General features: G+C 38.4%; 1 protein-coding gene across 1 annotated transcript in view; it reads right to left on the reverse strand.

Moving 5' to 3' along the window:
• The window catches only part of LRP1B (LDL receptor related protein 1B), a 1,021,752-nt gene that overhangs the window by 547,943 nt on the left and 450,352 nt on the right, over window positions 1–23,457 (reverse strand). The window contains exons 12-14 of the mRNA XM_034786032.1: window positions 17,012–17,192; window positions 8,993–9,212; window positions 5,072–5,261 (exon numbers count right to left, since the gene is read on the reverse strand). Coding sequence (XP_034641923.1) covers window positions 5,072–5,261; window positions 8,993–9,212; window positions 17,012–17,192 — 591 coding nt within the window. The remainder of the gene's footprint in view (window positions 1–5,071; window positions 5,262–8,992; window positions 9,213–17,011; window positions 17,193–23,457) is intronic.

The raw sequence follows: 23,457 nt of genomic DNA on the forward strand, positions 1-23,457 counted from the left end.
GGAATTGACAGTGGGCTATAACAGCTTTGTAATTTGCCACACTCATACCGGGGGGGGGGGGGGGGGAATGCTTTAACGGACACTCCTTGGAGAACATTCTACCATTAGGCAACAGTAGGCAGCACAAAACCCAATGTGTGAATATGCATAGCCACTCAAAGAAGGATGATTACTTTTACTTTTAGTCTTCATATCTGTCATTATATGGTTATAATTTTACACTCTAATGTCCAGAGATATTGTTCTGAAATCTGTCTGATAAAAACCTAAAATTCCAAAATTAAATTAGGTTTGTCCAGATTTATGGACTCAAATTAGGGAACATCTTTCTGCTGTGACTAATTATGACAATCAAGGATTGTCTTAGTGTTACACTGGGAAATAAATTAATTAGAAAATTGGATTATAAATAATAAATCAATCTGTGAGTCATGGGAAAAAAAGAGCAGGTAAGATGTGCTCGTTCATTGACAATAAAAACGATCCCTGAACCAACAGATTTGCTTGTATGATTATTGTTAACAAAGGATATCTGCCTTATTTAGTTCCTATGGAGCTCTTTTATCACACCTACAATATTAAAGGCATCCAGGTGGCTGACAACATAGGAAAAAGAAAAAAAAAAGCTTCCAAATTTAGATTAGTGTTACAGTAAGATTTTGGGCATTGTAGTTAACGAGAAGTGGATATAATAAAAGCTGACAAAAATGTTGGCATTGATTTAACCTTTATCTATGTTTCGACAAATGGCATGCCCTGGCAGAAGAACCAAAGTATCTACAGTCATTTTTTTTAATATAGTTATATATGACAAACAGAAATTAAGGTGGAAAGACAGTTCTTTTGAATCATTAGCTCTCCTTGAGAATCCCAGAGGTGAACCAGAAAAACTGCCAATTACATTGGTCACTGTGATGATTAAATCCTAATATGACAGTTGCTCAATAAGATGTACCATTCCTGTGGAAGGATTAGAAAGATGTAAATGCCAAGTGTTTTATACCTAATGATATTTTCCCCTCCATTCTTCTTTCTTCTTATACCAGTAATAATGTTTTCACTTCTGCATTTAATAGAAAATGCTAAATAAACAATTGCAAAAGTCCTCAGAAATTATCAGAACTGTCACTCAACATCAAAATGAACCAAACTAGTTTTGAGGATTGAAAAATGTTTGGTTAATGTCAAACAAATTAAATAATGTATACTTAAACTTTCTGGGTGTGATCCACCCTGTTCTCTCCATCTGATAGTCCCTCCAATTTCAAAACAAGTTCTTCATTCAGAAAGCTTAAGGTCTAAACTCCTGGCTGTATTTAGGACTCAAAGACAAGTATCCAAATACTGCATGAAAGACTATTCCGTTTTGGCTACACCTGCCAAAATCCAAAGTACTGAAAAGTGCTGGATACAACCTAATCTCGTAATATTTCCAGCTAAAAGAGGAACAGATACATTAGAACACATTTTGAATAAGCATCATAAGAACCTCAGGAATGTTAGCCCAATAGACTCTCAAAATCTTTACAGGGTCTCTCATTGTTCAAACCAATGAACCCAAATAACACAGAGATCAAAGAAAATATCAAAAGTCCTGAAAACAAATACGAACCATAATAATATAGCCATTTTGAAGGCTTGTAAAAATGCAAGAGAAACAATACATGAAAAATTTTGATATGAGAGTGAGTTTCTCAGATAATCACACCAACGAGGAGGGTAATCAGCCCAAAGGTAGTCACAAAATAGTGGGGAAAAGCAAAAAACACAGTCTGGCTCTGAAGTACTTCAGCCTGCAACCCTGCTCTTTTTACCCCAGTGGGATGTCATAACACAGACATCCAGAATTAAAATAAATGGCTACATTCAGATTCAAATTAAAAGGTTTCAAGGTTAATGCATATAGAGCATTAAATACAGTGGATTAAATCAGTGGTAGCCTAAATGACAAAACATATGAAATGAATTCAAAGCAAGTAGTCAAAGAAAGGGTGACAATGGAATTGCTGAAGAGACTCCTAGGCTGCCAATATCTCATGAAACAGTAGAACAATGCAGTAATTAGACTGTTCTGTGGCATCAGCTGTGAACTGTTTCCAAGGCCCTTACTGTTCAGCTACCAGGCATTTCAAGAATAAAACGTTTTAAAGACAGTTTTTATTTTCTGACATCCCCTCCCCATTTACTGCTTTTAAAATGATTATCCTGTTTCTTAACATTTGCATTAGTTTTTAACTGCTACACTGAGATTTTGCTTAAGATCTAACATAGGGCAGGATTCCATTTTAATTGAGTAAAAATGGGGCTATGTTCTAAAGTCATAATAACACAGTTACCTTGCATCCAATTCATAGTACACATATAAAAATGCTGTATTATGTAATATGTATTGGGTTAATCCTCTTATTCAAATGGTACCCTGAAGTATTTACAACTAGTTAGCAATTCCTTCAGTTCTATATTTGCATGAATATGTTGGCTTGTGCCTTATCACAAGCCTAATGCTGTCAAATATAGTCAAAGATGTGTAAGCCAAACAGCCTAGCTTTAGTATCATACCATATGGTAGATATAGATAGGTGGATAGATAGATATAAATTCATCAAATATACAATTGTATTTTTATTTTGATAATAAGCTAATACAATTATTTGCTTAAATTATTGATATGATTACATACATGCAACATACATGAGCATGAAATATGCAACAACTATGAGCCACATTTTCAAAAGGGCTCTGCAAACAATAACTCCTATATTGGCATTGCTCTCAGTGTAAGTAATTGGGTGCTAAGTTATTTTGAAACCATGTTCCAACTCTAGCATTGAGCTCTTTTGAAAATCTTACTCGAAATCGACTCCATCCATATTTTAGGTAACTGTGTTCAATGTTATGGTCTACATTAGTAGAAAAAGCCTTCAACCATCTTGGTCCATGACTTTGGGAGTAGATCAGAGTACCTGAAAAAGTGCCTGGCCTAAGGGGTAGACTGTTATGCGAAAGCTGATAGCCTTGAACACTGTGTGACAAATGTGATGGCACTTAGTAGTAAATATACCCCAAAATATGGTCTATGAATTGAATTTCTGAATGGGTGTGTTGGAATGTCTCAGAGGGGAAAAGACAATTTAAGTGCACACACACACACACGACTAGTGATTGAAGCCATTAAGGCTGAATGGGACTAAATGTCAAACAATGGAGCCCTCTTTTAGATAGACTCACTGGCAGACTGGGAAACACTAGTCTGAGACTTCATACTTTGGTGTCCTGTCACAAAAATAATTCATCAATACAGTAATTGGGCCCTGGCATACAAAAGGGCAGTGGGGCTTTGAGAAAATGGTGGCTCAGAATGAGAGAGATATTTTCTGGAAGACAAAATAGGATCAGGAAGGGACCTGAGAACGCCCTGACTTTTTAAAACAATGTAAATTCAATCTGTTCTTTTCCTGTAATTCAAGAGGAAAGCCCATCTAACTTTGCTTGTAGTGAAGTGTAAGATCAGATGAGACTATAAATGTTCTCGTAGGCTGTTTGCTGTTTCTAAATCATTTTCTCTATTGCTTTGTTCCATTTCCTAATAAACATACTGATTTTAAGAAGGATGTTGGTCACTATATCACTGGTCACAGACTCCCAAAGAAAGAAATGCAGGTGTCCAGCCAGACCTGCATGATAATAAGGAACTGAGTTTGATGGGACATTATACCGAGATTAAGACATTCCACTGCAAAACAAGTAAAGGCATGAGGCTTAACACCTGGGGGGGGGGGGTGCGGTATACTCCGAGAGACCAGTAAAGGGACAGAGGTGCAATCAGCCTGTAACTGTGACAGTCACTAACTTAATATGTTGACTGCGGCTGAACAAGGCTTATTTTAGAGGCCTGGTATAATAATCAATAGGCATAACATATGATGAATATTACAGATATTTAACACATAGATGAATGTTACAGCATTTCATTTCATTTTAGGTTCAGTTATGCTTGAAAATTATATTGAGTGCCTCATATGAAAAATTAAATAGATGAGCTGCCATGTGGGAGACTTTGATCTTCTATGGAAACTGGAAGCATTATTCTACTTTTATTCCAGACAAAGAATGATAGCCCTATCTGATTCTGTTCTTTTGAAGATCGTTACACACATTCTTAATATATTGATCAAACAGTTCCACAAGTTCGTATTTGTATCTAAAACTATACCAGATACTGTTATTTTGTTATACTGTAACTATCCTTTGGAGGGGTTCTCAGATCTGAGTTTCTGCTATTTAAGCTCCAACTAAATCTATGCCTGGGTCAGTATTTCATATTTTGCTCTTACAATAATCCCTACTTTGTGTTGTAGACAGGTAATGAGAACCCAAGTCATTTCTTCACTGAACATAATTGTAAACTAACCTGTGAGCTAGGAATCACATTATCTGAACCACATCCATGTTTTTTTCTTTATGACCTTTTATTTGAGGAGAAAAACTTCTCCTCTGATTTAAGTTGTGGTGTATGCTTCCCCCTACTGGTCAATCAATGCAGCACAGCAGAGCACCATTGTACAGTCTCAGCTGACTGAGCCACTGAATTATGCTGTAGTGGAGCTGATGAAGATCAAGGAGGAGGAAAAGAAAATTACAAAAGAAAAAAGACATAAAATGTTTCTGGGCTCGCCGGCCACTGAGAAAAGGTAGCTACAACAATAACTTTAATATGATTGAACAAAAAATAGGTATTATGTACTGTATTTCAAGATTCCTTTCACATGTATGGAAAAACTGTCAATCCAGAAAGACTGTGTGAACACACATCCAATAACTGTAGCTAGATAGAATATTCTGAGTCAATGTAGTTGGCAGGCAGGAACAAGGAGATGATGAATTTTATGATCCTATAAGGGGCTGAAACCTCATGAAATATCTTTATATCACCCAATACTGTCATTGGCTTTGAATCCAGCTGTTTTCCTCCAAACATTGAGGAGGCATGAGAAAAATATTCAATATACATAACTATTGTGAAATACTGTTTGGTGTGAAACCTTGTAGAGAAGTTACATATTGTCAATACCTTGCTGCTTGTAGCGATCATAAATCTGAAGTCCAAAGAGAGGTGGTCTCTCACTTCTTAGTAGCATTACATTCCTCATCATCAGATCCAACTGAAAAATAGAGCCATTCATATAATCTGTCCAGAAAATATAATTTCCATGATGTGATAGCCCAAAAGGATGATTCAGCTCCTTCCCGTTGTAGACTACCTGCAATTAAATAATGTGAACTGAATACTGGTCAGAATTGAAATGTTTTAGTATACATGTTAGACTTGGGAAGAGAAGACAGAAAGCTCAGAAATGAGCAACTCTGTCCATACACATAAAGATTTCATTCATAACATACAGTAAAATCAAAGTTTGATTCTAATAGACTTGATATTCCAATATCCCCAATGTTTTTCAGACATTTTAATACACTCCAAATAGAGGCTCTACTCTGATAATCCACATGTATCCTTTTTTTTTTTTGTCTTGAGTTTCTACCATGTGGCTTTATGGGTGGCATTGGTATATCACTTGGTTATTTACCTTCTTCCAGTGACCTACAGTCATTGCTTTCACTATTGTTAAATGGAACTGAGTTATTGAAGTTGGAGGAGAATACACATCATGGTCCCTGAAATAAGGCAACCTTTCAAATTAAATGTATCTTCCATGAATACCTGCAACTTTCCTAGTCACTGGAGTTATATGTAAAATCCTATCTCCGGTACAGAGGCTGAAGAGTTGCTGTAAAACTCACTTCACAGCCACTACTCCAGTCTCAGGACTGCCTTGGTGACAAATGCAGCTTCTCACATAAGAGGGTCTGCCTTATATAGAGGCAGTTAAAAAACATGATTTTTTTTACTCTGTAAAGTTTTGATGAAAATGGGGGGGGGGGGGGATTTTAATCTAAACTTTCAACACAAAATTTTGACTTTTGGCAGAAATTCAAATACCAAAATTTATGTCCACACCCCAAAATATGTCTTTTTTGTTAATGCCTCTACAGTGCCTCATGAGAATCGTAGTTTGGGTTCCTCAAGCTACCATTCTCCTCTATCGGCTGAGTTCCCTTGTCGGACAACATTTCCCATGATGCATCACTGTCTCCCTTCTTGGAAAGGGAAAGCAGTGCATCATGGAAGTCCCTGGCCATCCAGCTTCATAGAAAATGTAGTTCAACTGGGTAGCCTGGCCAATAGAAAAGAATGGGGAGATAAGGCATTCAAATGACAATTCTCATGTGCAGCATTTCCAAATCAAAACATTTTGATTTTCAGGCATTCATTTGCACAATGACAAAAGCTAAATTTTCCAGAAAAACATAGTTTCAACAGATAATTTTAAACCATCCCTACTGGTGGATCTGTGTAGTCTTCTTTACCCACTGTAATTCCCCACTGTACTGGCACACAAGTAAAATGTGTAAAGTCTGCTGAATAGGCACTTACTTACTCCAATTCTGAATTTGGTCCATAATCTGCCATATTTAATGTTAAAATACTTAATACCAAACACAAAGGTAAGTGTACCTGGTAATTACCAATGACCATTTAAGAACCAAACATTTCATCCAAATCTTAATTGTATCAACAACACTTTTAAAAAGAATGAGAGAGATCTTTGAGTGCAGCCAAGCTATACTCAGAACCAGACCTGCTCCATTGCATTCTCCCAAACTAGGTGATGGGCAGAGGTCAATTAAGCCCTCAGTAAAAGTTAAAGCAACCTCAAGGCTAGTCCAACCTTTACCAGCTGCAATGGCTTCCTAGGAGCTTTTCTGTTAACCCAGGATTGGTAGGATGCAAGGCTCTATGACCATGCTTTTCCTACCCCCAACATATCCTTTATGCTGGGGCAGGTGGTGGAGTTGCGGGAGGAAGAAAAAGCAGAAAAGAGCACCCCAACTGTGCTGTTGGAGCAACCCCTTGACACTGCTGGAGAGGCACAAATAGGACAGAGCTGAAGCAAATCTATCTGCACAAATGTTTTGGCATCACATAAGCAACACAATGAGGTTATGCAGGAGGAAGCACCAATGGAGCAACCATGTATACAAGGGTAGTCTCCACAACTGCTATGTAGGGGTCTGTATACTGGTCCCAAGTAGGCTAGCACGTAGGATGGAATCAGCACTGGCTAGAACACAGATCACAGGATCTGTGATTGTGTAGATCCTGTGACCCTCACACGCTGCTCAAGGGTGCAGACAGTGTGTGTGCTATTCCATCCCATACTCTGAAGCAGTGACTATTGAGGGGAATGCCCTGGTCCCTGTTTTTTTATGAGGTTGGATTTCACTTTTCCATCCTTAGATAGATAAGGTGAATTTCACCACAAACTATTAGGCTTTGGAACAGGTTTCCACAAGTGGGTGTTGTGCCCTTGACCACTGAGTCACTGCAACTTCCTCCAGCAACTTCTGAAATAACAAAGTATTTATTGTGTCTGACAACTTCCAAGTAAATGGAAATGGTAGAATTAACCATAATAATTTAGAAAAGGCAGAAGTGTTCAATAAATATTCCTGTTCTGCATTTGGGGAAAAAACAGATGTTGGAGACTCATCAGATGGTGATGATAACACTCTTGCCATTCCACTAGTATCTCTTGAGGATGTTAAAGAAAAGCTACTAAAATTAGGCATTTTTAAGTCAGCAGGTCCAGATGACTTGCAACAGTTGTTTAAGAAGCTCGATGAACCATTACTGTTGATTTTAAATAAGTCTCGGAGCACTGGGGAAGTATCAGAAGACTAGAAAAAAGATAATGTTGTACCAGTTTTTAAAAAGGATAAACAGGATGACACAGGTAATTACAGGCCTGTCTGCCTGATATTGAGCCTTGCAAGATAATGGAATGGCTGATAAGAGACTCAATTAATAAAGAACTAAAGGAGGGTAATATAATTAATGTAAATCAACATAGATTTATGGAAAAGAGATCCTGTCATACTAAGTTGATATCTTTTTTTGATGTGATTATAAGTTTGGTTGATCATAATATTGCCAACATAATACTTAGACATCTGTAAGGCATTTGATTTGGTACCGCACACAACATTTTGATTAAAAAACTAGAATGGTATAAAGTTAACACGGTACACATTAAATAGATTAAAAACTGGCTAACTGATAGGTCTCAGAATGTAACTGTAAATGGGGATTCGTCATCAAGGAGGTCTGAAAATTGAAGCTAGAGAAATTCAAATGGGAAATAAGGTGTAAATTTTTAATGGTGAGAGTAATTAACGAGTGGAACAATTTACCAAGGGTCATAGTGGATTCTCAATCACTGACTATTTTTAAATCAAGACTGGATTTTTTTAAAAAGATACGCTCAAGGAAGTATTTTGGGGAAGTTCTATGGCCTGTGCTACACAGGAGGTCAGACTAGATCATAATGGTTCCTTCAGGCCATAGAATCTATGTGTCTAGCTAGTGAAACTGGCTAAATGAATTAGCAAGCTCCATAATCAAGTGGCTGGACTTGTTATTGTGTCTCCCCTGTGTATTATAACGGAGTCTAAGCACTGACCCATGCAATCCATGAAAAGCTGTTTTACCGGGTGAGCCCAATAGAAGGCTCCTGCTGGCAGAGCCAGAAGGAACTGTGTTAAATTGTCTCTACTGGAAGTCCTTGTACCCTGGTGTCTCAATCACAGCACAATTCATTGCTACATGGGAAAACTGGATTGAAAAAAAACAACACCTTTGTATCACTGCTTCTAAAGCTAAGAAAAATATGTCAGGCCATGCCATGTTCTCCTATAGTAGAGTGCCAACTGCACTGGTTTCAAGGGAGCTTATGCCAGGCAACCCACAGGGTCTACTTACAGCAGCCTTGCAGGAGCGGAGGGGAAAAAACTTTGAAAAATATTTTTAACACAACACAATATGATTCAATGAAAGGGGAAGCCTGTGGACAAAACAGCAGCATTTTTCTTTTACCTTTCTGTCAGTGCCATTCAAAAATATTCTTTCAATGTGATCATAATAGGCATCACACCAGTACAATACATTTGTATGATAGTCCAGAGTTAAACCATTTGGCCACAGCATCTTTGATGTCACAAAAATCTGCCGGCTGTAGCCATCCATCCATGCCTTCTCGATTCTTCCCACACTGTCATCTATTTCATCTTCCTCCCAGTCCGTCCAATACATCCAGCTATGAAATTATAAATAAAAGCATTCAGATATCATTTGAACTACCTGATTTATATTTTAGAAGGCCTTCAACAAAAAGTTTGTAACTTCATACGATTGTAGTTTGCTTTAGTCTTTTGCGTGAATGATGCCTGCTGATTCCTTCAAATGAATAGCAGCATTTGCAGCAAAGAAAAAAAAATCCCTTTGGTTCAGTGTCATTAAACTACTATTCTGTACACACAAAATATAATCAATTATGTGATTAAAAAGTGAGATGACTGATATGAGAAGTCAGAGTACTGTTAATGAGCTGTTAGAGACTTTATTTAATCTCAGCAATTATGATCTTTTTTTAAGACCAGGAATTGGATTGACTTTGTTCCAAAGGGCAGAATTGTATTGGGATTGTTTGGCCAAGTCTATTTTGTCGTCTTGATGCAAATTATCTGCTTTTCTCTATTGCTGCTTAACACTATTGAAAAACTCCACATAGGATGAGTTAACTGCACACATGTTTAATAACTAGAGATTAAGTGACCTTGAAACTTTGAATACTACTTCTATCGCATATTAAAAGCTGATTACTTACTTAAAACAATATTGTGATTTGTTTATACCTTATACAGATTTTTAGAAAGAAAAAGAAACCGTAGGCTGTTTTTGTCTAGTTGTATTCAAAGACTCTAAGGGTATGCCTATACTACCTGCCGGATCAGCGGGCAGCAATCGATCCAGCGGCGTCGATTTATCGCGTCTAGTTTAGACACGATAACACGCTCTCCGTCGACTCTGGTACTCCACCGGAGCGAGAGGTGCAGGCGGAGTCAACGGGGGAGAATCAGTAGTCGACTCACCGCAGTGAAGACACCGCAGTGAGTAGATCTAAGTAGTCGACTTCAGCTACGTTATTCACGTAGCTGAAGTTGCGTAACTTAGATCGATCCCCCCCGCCCCAGTGTAGACCATGCCTAAGTTTCCATCATTCATACACTGGCTGCTGAATTGATCTATTCTTAAGGTTTTGTTGCACTGGTTATATTTCCCATTTTCATTTATGATATTTGTAGGCCATATTTATTTTTCACTTGAATTTCCTTTACCACTTTCCTGGAATACAAGGGACTTGTGTAAATTTCTTTAGTCAGCTAATATATTTTTCCAATAGCAGTGGCACAATGTATGTGCATTAGTGCTCCCTTACTACCACACAACTCCTTTCAACCAAACACGTTTGTATTTTTATAAAATAGTATATTATGTTCAAACAGTATTTTAGGGTTTTCATTTATATATGTTTTGCTGGAATAAAATGATCAGAGCCTTCTTATTTATTGACTCTAAAAATTAGCTGCTGTTTGAATGTAAACATCTTCAGTAGTACAATATGGACTTGATCTGGCAAGGTGCTTATCACCCTGGCCCCAGTTCAGAAATGCACTTAACTCAGATGCTTAACTTTAAACACATGAATAACTTTGACTTCAATGGGACTTCACCTGAAGCACGCGCTTAAGTACTTTGCTCTGCAGGGATCACGGTGCTCAGCACCTTGCAGTACCTTGCCTTATAACTACAGTTTACTCCCGGGACACACATTTGGCAAAATGAAAAAAGAAAGTGAGAAATTTGCAACCCCATTTCTTCTGGGGAAAAACAGATGGACTACGTACAGTTCTTGAGAGCTTTGAAGATCCTCTAATGTGAGGATCAAACAAAAATAGATAAGTATGGAACTAGTCATGTTTTATAAAGTGGCTACAATTAAAAAAAATGAACATTTGCCAAAATATATCACACAGGTATTATAGGATGGGACTGACTATTATTAAGGTTGCTTGACACTTCTCATTGTAAGACCCTGTTTTCAGTTGCTTAACACATTGTCAAATATTAACAGTTTGGACTGAAATTTTCCATCCTGAATGTCTGCCTCATGCTCAATGTTTTGGGAACATTTCTGCCATGAGTGCAGCCTATTCTCAGAACAAGGTTAGGGGAATATATGTTTTGTCCATGTTAAAAAATTCTGTCAATCTTTTCTTTGAAAAGCCCTACTGCTCCCATGCTTTGGAGTAGAATCTTGAAATTTGACATGGTGTAGCCTGTGAGTCAGGGATGTGCCTTTTATTGTTCCTGTGAAAATCCACCCAAATTTGACCAAATTATAAGCCTTTAAAAATTGCAATTCACACATGTCCTGGAGAGAACAGCTAAATTACCTGAAATTTCTGTCTGCACTGAATATGCTGTAGCCCAGGGCTGAGCAAGACTTCCCCTAAAACTGCAGCACTGAGCTGCTGTGGCTCATGCAGAATCTGTACATCTAAAGTGAGAGCAAGGAGGCTGTTTCTCCTATGCTGTCTATGCCACTCACCCACAACTGGGCACAAGCAGACTGGAGGAGGAGGAGGCTGCCTGAGTTGAAGGCAGAGGAGACAAAAGCTGGACCTGCAGAGAGGATAGAGGGAGGCTAAGATCAAATAAGGAGTCAGAGGACAGACTGAGACTGAGAACAAGTGGGGTGAAGGAAAATAAGTGAAGGAGATGGATGTTAGTTCTGACGAGGAACTGGAGTGAGGAGAGAGAACCGAGATTGGCTGAACAAAGAGATTGGGACAAGGAGCTGGGAGAAGACACACTGAGATTGGATAAGGAGCCCCGGGAGGGAGTTTAGGAGTGTGAGTTTATGGGGATAAAGAATGTAGGTGAAGTGGTGAAGGTGACTGGAGGCCAGGGTTGGGAAGACAGACTGGATGAGGAGTCAGGAGGTGCAGAACTGGGAATGGCTGAGCAAGGAAACGAACTGGGAACAGGACAAGACTCCCTTTGGAGAGGTGAGACTAGAACTTGCTGGGAAAAGAGACTGGGATTGGGATGAGAGGTTTGAGGAGTGGATAGTGGAACTAGCTAGGTGAAGATAATGGGATTGAGATGAAGAGCCAGAGGGTGGAAGAGACAGGACTAGGAAAGGGACAGGCTGGAAGGGACAGAAGGGGGTCACACTTGCAGGGAATGTGCAGAAGTGTCTGTGCTCAATCCTCCAGATTCTGGGGTGGAACCCAAGATTCCTGAGTCTCAACATTCTTCTGCTGTCAGCAAATGTCTGTGAAACCCACTGGCAATTTTTTCCATCCCTCTGTAGTACTGGTCCGCATAGAGGATGACAGCCTGCTAGTGCTATCAGTTATTCCATTAGCTCAAGTGGAAGAAGTCTGAATGGTGACTCTAAAGGTCCAACCCTGTTGTTGAAACATGTAGGTAGCAAAAAGATGCCACATGATAGAATTTCTGATTTTTCAATTTGTCTTTTTTAAGCACTTGGAATGTTACACACATGTGCATGCACACACACACACACTCACAAAAGAAAGAAAAGAAGTTAAACGAACACTATTAAGTCAAGCACTGAAGATAGGAAATGCCAGATTTAAGGTTGCCTGTCCAACATTAATTTGGCACCTTGTGCATATGCATTATGATATGCAGTCTCTAATTACATAATCAAATACTACAGTCCACAGGATGGACCTACTCTGGGGATATACTCAGATTTCAGTAGCAAAGGAGGTTGTTGAGCACTCCTTCATTTGCTGAAGAAGTTGGAAGGTGTGCAGTGAATGAGGCACGGTATTGGAGGAAGAGAAAGGATGATTTCTTGGTTAAGTGGTTGAATACTAACCAGAAGAACTGGATTCTATTCCTCCCTCAGTAACAGAGTTCCCATGTGAGTCCTAGGAGAGTCACTTAAACCAAACTTTTTTTTGTATGTCCCTAATTTTCTGGGTGCCTGACTTGAGACCCTGGGGTCCTATTTAAAAATGTACTGAGCACTCATAGCTGCAACTGAAGTCAATGTGCTTGAACATACACAATGTTTTATTATGCTAAGTATTCTGAAAAGTTAGGTTCTAGGCGTCTCAAATTGGGCACTCAAAATTAGTGGATGCTTTTGACCTTAATCTCTCTGTGCATCAGTTTCCAATCTGTAAAATGGATAATACTATCCTCTCTTCGCACGGGTGTATAGTGAAAATAAATTGATTAATGTTTTTGAAGCACTCAAATACAATAATGATGAGTGCCACAGAAAAGGCCATGAGGAAATTAATAACTCTGTCTTCATAGCAGGGTTTGTATAATGTGAAGTAAGGTATGGGGACACACAGTGAACAATGAGAAGAAAACAAAATATTAAACCGCTGCTCAGTAACTGAGCACTGTCTGCTGAATGAGGCAGGGATCTTGTGGAAGAAATAGTATATAATTATGTAATTAAAGACGGCATCATAATCCATACGCACAAGGTGGTTGCAGAGGTACCCTTAAGGCATTTCCTAACTTTCGAGTGCTTGACTCTGCAACCTTAATAATGTTCTTTTAACATAATTTTATTTGTATATAATTACAGGGGAAATTATGGTATCTGCAGTATCGCTGTATGGTAGCCATTGGCAAATGTTAACTTTTTAATAAGAAGTATTGAATATAAGTAAGAGAATTAATATACTGGTCATGCTTCTTTAGATTTACATAAAGCACATACCAGAAGTCCTAAGACAGGAATCTCACAAATAGGGGTATTCTAGGAACTATGTCATGGTATTTGGATCTTAAAATCTGCAGAATTCCCTTCTGATTATATTAGTAAAAATATTAAATACATGTTTATAAATATTAATTGTTTCAAGACTCTGTTAGGCTTTGTACGGCTGATACTGATCTCACAGCAGTTTTATGTCATTGAAATTTCACTAACTACAGTGGAGATGCTTCTGATTTATAGTGGTGGGAGATCAGAATCAAGTCTCCAATTCTTACCAGTATTTTAAAGAGTAAAGCCCAAGAATTTTAGCTCTTAAATCACTACATTTCCAGCAAGGTTATGAAATGTTTCATTAACAATACTTTTGTTATCAAACCTATTTAGCATCTTCTGAGATTACATCAAATGTTTTAAATGATGCTCTGGTCTTCTGGGCAACCATTTTATTCAACACAGTCACATGGAACAAATATCACTGATCTATTTTATTTTATATCACATATCGGTAAGAAATTAAATCAAAAAGGTGCCATGGTTTACACAGGATAATTTTAATCGCTTTGAAAAATGACAGAAGTAAACATCTGTTTTCTTGCATCTTTTCTTTCTCTCCCAGCTCACAATACAAAAGGAAGGTTTTTATTGCTTTAATTTAATGCTAAGAACAAAACCAAATTCAATGCCCTGGGCTTATACACTGCATTATAAATCTGACTGGAACCACATTCAGTTTCACTATAGAATCAGTGAAACCTGTGCACCAGCTCTCTAGGACTGAAGCAAATAACTAGGTCAATATACTACTTACTGTACTGAAAGGCCCAATAAATCAATATAGTTTGCAAACATTTATATGACTTGTTAAAAAGCAATTACTTTTTTTTCCTGTTAACGTTATGCCTCGGCTTTTTGTAGCTATCTCCCATCAGATCAAAACATGCCCAAAGTGAATGACATTTGTATTAACATGTATTTTAATTGAACATCAAAATATAGTTATTGCTTTGCAATGCTTTTGCAATGCTTATCTTCTAGTCTAATATTCTGAAGATAATTAAAATGCCATAATAAACCTTCTCCCTCAGGACAACTTTTATAACCATGAAAGTGTGTGTTATTTTATTAGAAAACAGTACTCTACGATATCCCTTCTCAGACTATGCATCTTCATGCAATACCCTCCTGTGCTGCATATTTAACTGATAGAAATCAGTGAGCTGGAAAATTTGACAAAATAATTTCAGGTATTGGGATGATTTGGGGTCTAATTTGCATCACTACCATATGACTTAAACTAATTATAGCCTTCCTATAATAGTTTGCCTCCTTCAAAAGACAACTTGGAAATGAAAAACTGATAATGTAAATAAATCCAAGTGATAGGAATATAGCAATCAACCCAGCCAAACTAGAATTATCTACATGACTCACTCCACAGTGATACTTTATAAAACAGTCTTGCCAACTGGGTCATGGATACACTGAATTTCTATTACATCAACATAAGGTCATTTTTGTCACTTTGCCCACTTTGTATAATTTTGCCAGCAATGAAAATTATCTGTCTCTTGTGGATGTACTAAGACAGTGTATCCAAGTACACTTTTATGATGTAAAATAAGATAAACTTGAGATTTGAGGAAGGGGAGAGGAAAGGTTGTGTTAAAATACGAATTTGGTTGATATATGGCAATTTCTTTTTCAAGTGTACTGCATCCACATGACACATCCAAATGTCTGCAGATGGTTTTTATTGAAGCCATTATAACAGTACTTGTTTGTTTTTGTCATTGTTGTTTATTCCTAGTAACCAGTATGTCCCCTAGAATATAGGGTAGTACTAAGATGACATTTATTGCAAGTGTTATCTCTACTTCTTTGGTAAAAAATCTGAAGTTGTATAGGATTAATCCATTCTTTAAAAAAAGAAAAAGAAAAAAACTTTAAAATGCATTAAAAAAACGTGTATGGTCTCCCTCATTGTTAGATTTAAGTAATACTGAAGGGGCAAATTATCTTCTTAAGTGAATTTAAAAGGATCTCTGCCTGCTACAGTAACAGCGGAATAGTGATACATTTGCCCAATTTATATCAATTTTAACATATTCTAATTGTGACTGCTACAATCATGTTCCACATATGATGCTGCTAAGGCCAAGAATTAGTAAGATTCAAAGAGGGATGGTACAATTATACAAATAAAAAGAATATATAGCATTATAATAGTTCCTGCATACAGAGAGTTTTAGAAGGACAACCTCAAGATTCAGGGATTAAGCCAATCTCTAACTAATAGGAATTATCCCACATCTGCTCATTGTGGGATTCTTGCAACTTCCTTTGAGGCATCTGGTGCTGGCTACTGTTGGAGACACTATACTGGCTAGATGGACCATGGGTTAGATCCATATGACAATTCTGATATAGTGCCTATGTCCTCATATAGAGGAGTAAATATATAATATACGTACAAAAACACCTGATTAATATGTATTGCACCATTTCATGGTAAGTGTCATGCCTTTCCGTAAAATATTAAATGCCAATGTTCCCTGTTTTGTTCTTTCACTGTGGGCATTCTATGACATTTAAGTACTGTATTATGAAGACTATTACCAAAAGTTGTATCTTTCACAGATGAAAAAAACTGTCTTTGTGGATCAGTGTAACCCATTCTTTGAATTCAGGGCCAAAGATCCTACATAAACTATTACAAACACACATGATATACGTGTTCCATTTGGATAAAGAGTTAGCTGGAAAATGTGAAAATATGTAGGTAGCTAGATAACTCCCTATTAGTTGCATGTCTGAGAAGACTAAAGTCATTCCTTTCAAAGTCAATTGTTAAGCTCACTGAATTGGCTCTAGATCTGTCCTTTTCAGATAGCGGAATATGAATAATGTAAGGCTTTGTGAAAAGTGTTTGTTTTTACCCAATCCATGCTCAGTTTTAGAAACAAGTGTGGATTAAAATATTTAAGACTGTATTTTGTTCTTGATCCATGTGTGCAATTCCCACAGACAGCAATGGGATTTGTACCTGTCAGATTGAGAGCATGATATGGCCCCTGTGCTTTTTGGAAGACAGCAGAATACCCGTGAATCAAATGCTTAATGCATAGGTCTGCTATCTTCTTTAATATACATAATTTAGCCCAAATTTTGAAGAGCAGCTGTGTTGGTCAGAGAGGGGAATTTGACCCTAAATGCATTCATAGTGGAGACAAATTTAGTAAAATAAAACTAGTAAAATAAATTAAACATCTTCATACCCATTGACAGGATCAACGACAATTCCTCTCGGATGAGACATATCTCCCTCTAACAAAATTTTTCGACTTTGAGAGGCTTTCTCCAATCTGGCTACAGTAATTGTTTTCCTGTGGCCATCATTTGTCCAGTACAAATTATTTCCAATCCAATCCACTGCTATGCCTTCAACATTATCAAGATCTGTTAAAAAAAAAAGAAGTTTGAATTACTGTTATATGTTAGTGTTCTGTTTTCTGATGTTTCTTTTCAGTTAATCATCGATGGATAAAATAAATACAATATAAATAAAGTCTGAAATTATTTTGCTCATTTTGGGCTAGATTAAGTCTTTGCTCCAAACCCTCAATAAGGAGTGAAGAGTATCTGACTTGCCCCAGGAGGGGCCCTGAAAAGGACACGTGACCCATATATGTCTTGGAAAATGAACTAGTTCAGTGATACTGAGACGGAAGCCAGGGAGCCGGAAGTGGCTCTTTAATGTGTTTCCTGTGTCGCTTTGCAACACATGGTATTAAAACACTGTGTGATTGAATTACTAACCAATCTAAGTTATTAAACAATCAGGATGCTTGTTCTATGTTATTAGCCAATTGTAGAATAGTTGTTCAGTTATTTTGCTTTAAGAATAATACATATAAATAGTAAATGAAATTATGAATACATATACCTGTGGCTCTTTGGGGCAATACACCTCTACCCCAATATAACGCTGTCCTCAGGAGCCAAAAAATCTTACCGCATTGTAGGTGAAACTGTGTTATATCGAACCCACTTTGATCCGCCGAAACGTGCAGCCCGCCTTCCCGGAGCGCTGCTTTACCAAGTTATATCCAAATTTGTATTATATTGGGTCACGTTATATCGGGGTAGAGGTGTACTGATCACTAATTTGGCCCCTGAACCACTGAGATCTGAGTATCAGTGCACTAGTATGTCTCCTATGACTGTTGAAAAGAATTGTCCCTAAGAGTGCAGTATGTACAATGTCCTGGAATTTCAGATTATACTGGCTTTCAATGCAATTTATAGGTTCCATAATCAGAAACTATCTTGACTGTCGCTTCCTCTTGTGGCCTCTTCACATGAAGCTTCTGAAACCACAACATCCAAATAACGAAGGACCCTGGAATCTAAGGAACCGCACACCTTCATTTTTACCCTGTAAATTAAAAATCCCAAATCTTGATGTGTTTTTTACCTATTTAACACCAGGTTAAATCACCATTTAACTACATGTATTTAACTAAATTCAGCACTGAGTGATACTGTGTTAATATTACTCCAGTAAAGTCAAATTAATTACTTTCAATTGTCAATTGTCTAAATCATATCTTAACAGATATTCTAGTAAAACACTTGTTCTAATTTAGCAAGACCCAGTTATAAAAATCTTACTTATCAATCATCCTGAGAGAAACATATCATCCTTTTATTTTCCATTATGATATCCAGTTTTTGTGAAGAGACACTCAGTAGTTCAGTCCCTATTTCTGTGATGATTCTGCCAGGCTGCAGCATACCATAACAACATAACATCCCAAAACAATTCACAAATTATATACTGCCACTACCACTGAATTTCAGCAGCCTCTCTGTGGGAACAGAAGTATTGAGGATAGCAGCCAGTAGGCATACAGAATGTTGTACAACAGTGTGGCATGGGAAATTTGGTACAGCAACATATTTCTGCAAAATATATCATGTGTTTTTAAGATGGCATGAATAAACCCACACTGGAGAGTTAAGAGTGTGGGAAAACTCTGGGATCAGGAAGCCCTGACAGGCCTGCTGGGCATGCTTCAATTGGAGGAGGGACTTAAAAGGAAGTCTCTTCAGCACAGCAGGGGGGCAGGTGGCAAGAGGCAGACATGGATTCCCTGCTGCAGAGGTATTATGCCAGGAAGACATTCCCAGGAGCAGATCTGCTGCAGAATCGAGACACCCTAACCTGCTTAGCCCCATGGACCAGGCTGCCAGGGACAACTACCAGCCACGACATGGGAGGGGAAAAGCAGTAGGAAGAGGCCCTTGGAGAGCATTAGCCAGGCCACACATCACTCCTGCATTAAAGCGCTCTAGAGAGCCCCTTGGGTTGTAACATGGTGGAGTTGGAGGGCCCAGGTTTTCCCTACTTCATAACTGCTAGGCAGGGCTGCCGCCACAGACTGCAATCACTAGGAGGTGCTGTTGCCACACACTGTAACTGCCAGGCAGTGCTATCACCACAAACTAAAACTACTAGGCAGGGAGACTTGTCTCTGCAGAAAGATCCACGCAAAGCTTCAGTTTTTAAAATTTTGTTTGGAAAATCCACATACTAAACTGCTGGAATTTCAGTTTATCTACCTTGAATATAAACAGCTGTGCAAATTTTGAATATGTTTGAACCTGTTCTTCCAGAAAGAGTAAAGGTCAGATCCTTGACCTTGTTTAATTTGTTTTGCACTATTGCACTGGTGCAGAGCAGCTGTAATATGGCACAACCAACCCTCTGAAGATTCTTCCTATGTAGAGCAGCATCAATCCATAGCAGCTCCTATGCCACCTCTCCTGGCTCCTGGTTAAGGGATATGGTTGGGGCATTCATAACCAATTTAAATTAGAGCAGCCTTGATGCTGCTCTAATGTATGTCATGGACCACTCAGCAATCAGATGGCCCCAAGGTCCAGAGAACGTAAAGATGGCTTAAGCCACCTTTGCCTCCCACCTCCACCTCTGATGCCAAGTACATCAATGGCCCTAAATATTGTTTCAGTACAGGTTTTGGATGGAAGAGGAATGCAGGAGAAGGCCCTAACAGACCAATTTGATTATTTAATCAATTTTCTTTATTAACTTTTTCATAAGGGAAAAGATGGGCCTTTTACTTCAATTCATGTAAACAGATATGAATTCTGATGCATTATGGCTGTATCTATAGTACCATTATCATTTTTCACTGTATGCTGTGATAAAAATGTAATTCTGGTATTTACATACAGTGTAATATTTTTATTTTGAGGTTTATAAAATGAGCTCTTCACAGTGTCTCTGCAAATTTAATAAACAAAAGTAAATAAACATTGAATATATTTAATGTGTTGACAAATATCAATAGTCATAGGGTACACAAATCCCACATGGACTGGAAAGAGTTAAACTGCAGCACGCATAACCAGCCTGCCCTAACACTGTTAGTGGGCATCAGGCCTGTAGGAAGGGGCTGAAAAAGGGAAGAGCTTACTCAGTTGTAGCTGGCTAGGAAGGAGAGCATACTAACTGTTTTCACCCATCTGAAGTCAGCAATGGAGTAGGACTGTGGCTGGTCAGAGCCTCTCAGAAAGGAAGGCAGGCCTGACACCAACCTGAGTTTATCAGGTGTTAACCTAGGCCACAGCAAGGGATGCCCCACTATGAGAAAAATGGTGGGGTCTGAGAACTGAGTCCAGAGAGCAGGCAGAGAAATAACCTCGGAGGGGCTGAGAACTATGCCCAGCTGGGATAAAGCCTCTTTTATTATATGTTTGTTTTGGAACTTTCAATTCTGCTACCCAAAAGTGGGGGATTAAGCTTTCATGGTGACCTGGCCAGAGGGCTGAGCCATATGACTCCAGAGTGGGCTGGAAACCCTGTTGGGGAAACTAAGGCAGTAAGACTACAGCCAGGGGCGGCTCTAGCTTTTTTGCCACCCCAAGCCTTCGGTGGCATGCCTGCGGGAAGTCCGCCGGTCCCGCGGCTTCGGCGTACCTGCCGCCGAATTGCCGCCGAATCTGCGGGACTGGTGGACCTCCTGCAGGCATGCTGCCGAAGGCTGCCTGACTGCCACCCTCGCAGGGACCGGCAGGGCGCCCCCCGCGGCTTGCCGCCCCAGGCACGCACTTAGAGCGCTGGCGCCTGGAGCCGCCACTGACTACAGCCCCATGCTCCACCACGAAGAGGTACCCAGGGCGCGGTGACCCTACAACACAACACAGATGGAATCATCCCAGAGTAACATTCTGTTCATATCTCCACAATCACTTCAATGTGGCAAATACTGAAATGGACAGATGGACACTAGGGCTTTACCATATTGGTAGACTGAAAGAGTAGCAACTTCCAGAGTTGAGACTCCTCGACTGAGAACATTCATCCTTTGGCTCCCAGATAACTATAAACAAAGCCCTCTAGATGATTTCCTAATCTGCCTGACACAGTATTATAAGGTGGTCTTTTAGGTGGCCAAACCATGTGAGGCTTTATATTATATACACATGCTGATGTTGATTCAATATGCATTAAATGTGCATTGTTAACCCCCACACAACTTCACAGATCAATATTCATACCTAAGCTCAATCAATATACAAAGGCAAGAAACTCTTATCTTTAAAATGAAAGGAATTCCCCAGCTTTAAATGTTTTCCCAATGTTACAGTTTAATATAAAACCAAAGAGAATATCTTATCAAGGGACTGGTAAAATAAAGTTAATAGTGGTCCACCTAAATGATTGTTTGTAAAAGCGATGGAGAATTAGAAATTAGCTATTACTAATAATTTTTCTCGAGAAACCAAGTTGATTACATTATATAAGAAGTAAAAGGAATTTTTATGAGCACTACATCAATTACACCTGTGTGTGTGTGCCTGTGTATGTATATATATACATATATATATATACACATAAACACACATAAAATGGTAAAAGATGGAAAAAGCTCCTCAACTGAGAAAATCCAGTTAGATAATGCTGTGGCAGCTCAAATATACTCAACTACATGGGTTTCATCTGTTGCTGGGGAAAATATAAACATAGCTAAAAATAAATACTGAAGGATTTAAAATACATAGAGACTCAAAGAGGATTAAGCCTTTTAGATCTTTAGAACAAAAGCGGTTTTAATCTCCTAAAATACATCAAGAACTTTAAAAGCAAATATTGCATTTTTGATTCCACTTTCCTTGCTTCTTCCATTATATCATTTCCAATACCTCTCATGAACAATACCAGGCTTAACATTTAAAAAAATAATTAAATCTAGTACTACAGCACTAAATATATTAAAAAGCTTAATCAACTTCTAAAACTGCATAGATATCATTTGCTTGGTATATCAACAGTTTTGAATTAATTGATCAAAAGATGTGGTTGAGGGTTTCAAAAATGCAAATTTCACCAGTCGTTCAATTGCCCGAGCTTAAAATGACTGTTATTTTTGTCTGGTTCACCTCCTTGGATACAAAATTTATATTAAATAATGTTTAAAGTTGTATTTCTGTCAAGTATTTGCACCGTGAGCTTGCTAGAACAGGGATGCTTTTACTGTGTTTTTTCTACAGCACCTAACGTAATGGACTCGCAGTCTTGATTAGGACTTCTAGACTCTCCAACAATGTTACTGTTATTAATACTACAGTTATTACTACTACTACATAATATCCATTGAGAGTGTTTTGTTTATTTTTATGGATTAATTATGTGCTCTGTTCATGACCTAATATTAGCTATATAAAATTGAGCATTAGTGCCCAAATCATCTCATCCTCCCTTTCCGCTCCTTGAGGAGTCTTCTGTTTTCTTCCTCTAAAATTCTACCTAGCTAAGCTACTTATATGCCCCCCCATACCATAGTATCTGAGTGTCTTACAATTTTTAAACTATTTATCCTCACAACACCCTTGTGAGGTAAGAATCGGTACTATCCCCATTCTACAAATGGGAAACTGAGGCACCAAGAAGGTACATGACTTGCCCAAGGTCACACAGGAAGTCTATCAAAGAGGAGGGATTTGAACCCAGGCCTCCTCGGTCCCAGACTAGTGTTCCAATCAATGGATCACCCTTCCTTCATGATCACATCTCTTTCTGCCTTATGTCTTCTGTGGCTCCCTCTTTCTCCCCTTTGTCCTGATATCACTTGCTCTGTCTCTCCCACCACTCCTCCTCTCTCCAATATTGAAGAAAACTGTTAGTGTACACAACAGCCTCAGGAGACAATCCTCAAACAGACTTTTTAAAATGGAAAAATTAATCATGAAGTAAGAGATTTTCTTATCAGTTATTGGCTCCTCTGCACTACTCAGGAGGTGGAAAGAGGCCAGAAACTGTCTGCAAATGGCTAGCAAAGAATTTCACTGTTGGCGGGAAACTCCCTGCTATCTACTTCTAGGCTCCCTGTTCCTATGACCTCTAATCCCAGTGTAGGGGCATATCTGGATAAGGAAGATGGTTTGGCAGAGCTTTGGTCTTTCATGGCAATCCTATACCGGTTTAAGTTCTAACTCCTAGCTGCCAGATGCTTTAAATTGCGTTGGGAAAAAGGGCTAGTCCTTGGAATCAAGGAGACTAATCTGACTCCCTGACAACTGTCCACTTATGTCACACTGAATGCTAGACACAGAAAAGAATCTAGATTCAAATGTTCTCAACATTATCATTCTCTTTTGAAAATTCAGGCTGTAATACATGTTTGTCACAGTCATA

The sequence above is a fragment of the Trachemys scripta genome, chromosome 11 (genome assembly GCF_013100865.1).
Source record: "Trachemys scripta elegans isolate TJP31775 chromosome 11, CAS_Tse_1.0, whole genome shotgun sequence".
Classification (NCBI taxonomy): domain Eukaryota; kingdom Metazoa; phylum Chordata; order Testudines; family Emydidae; genus Trachemys; species Trachemys scripta.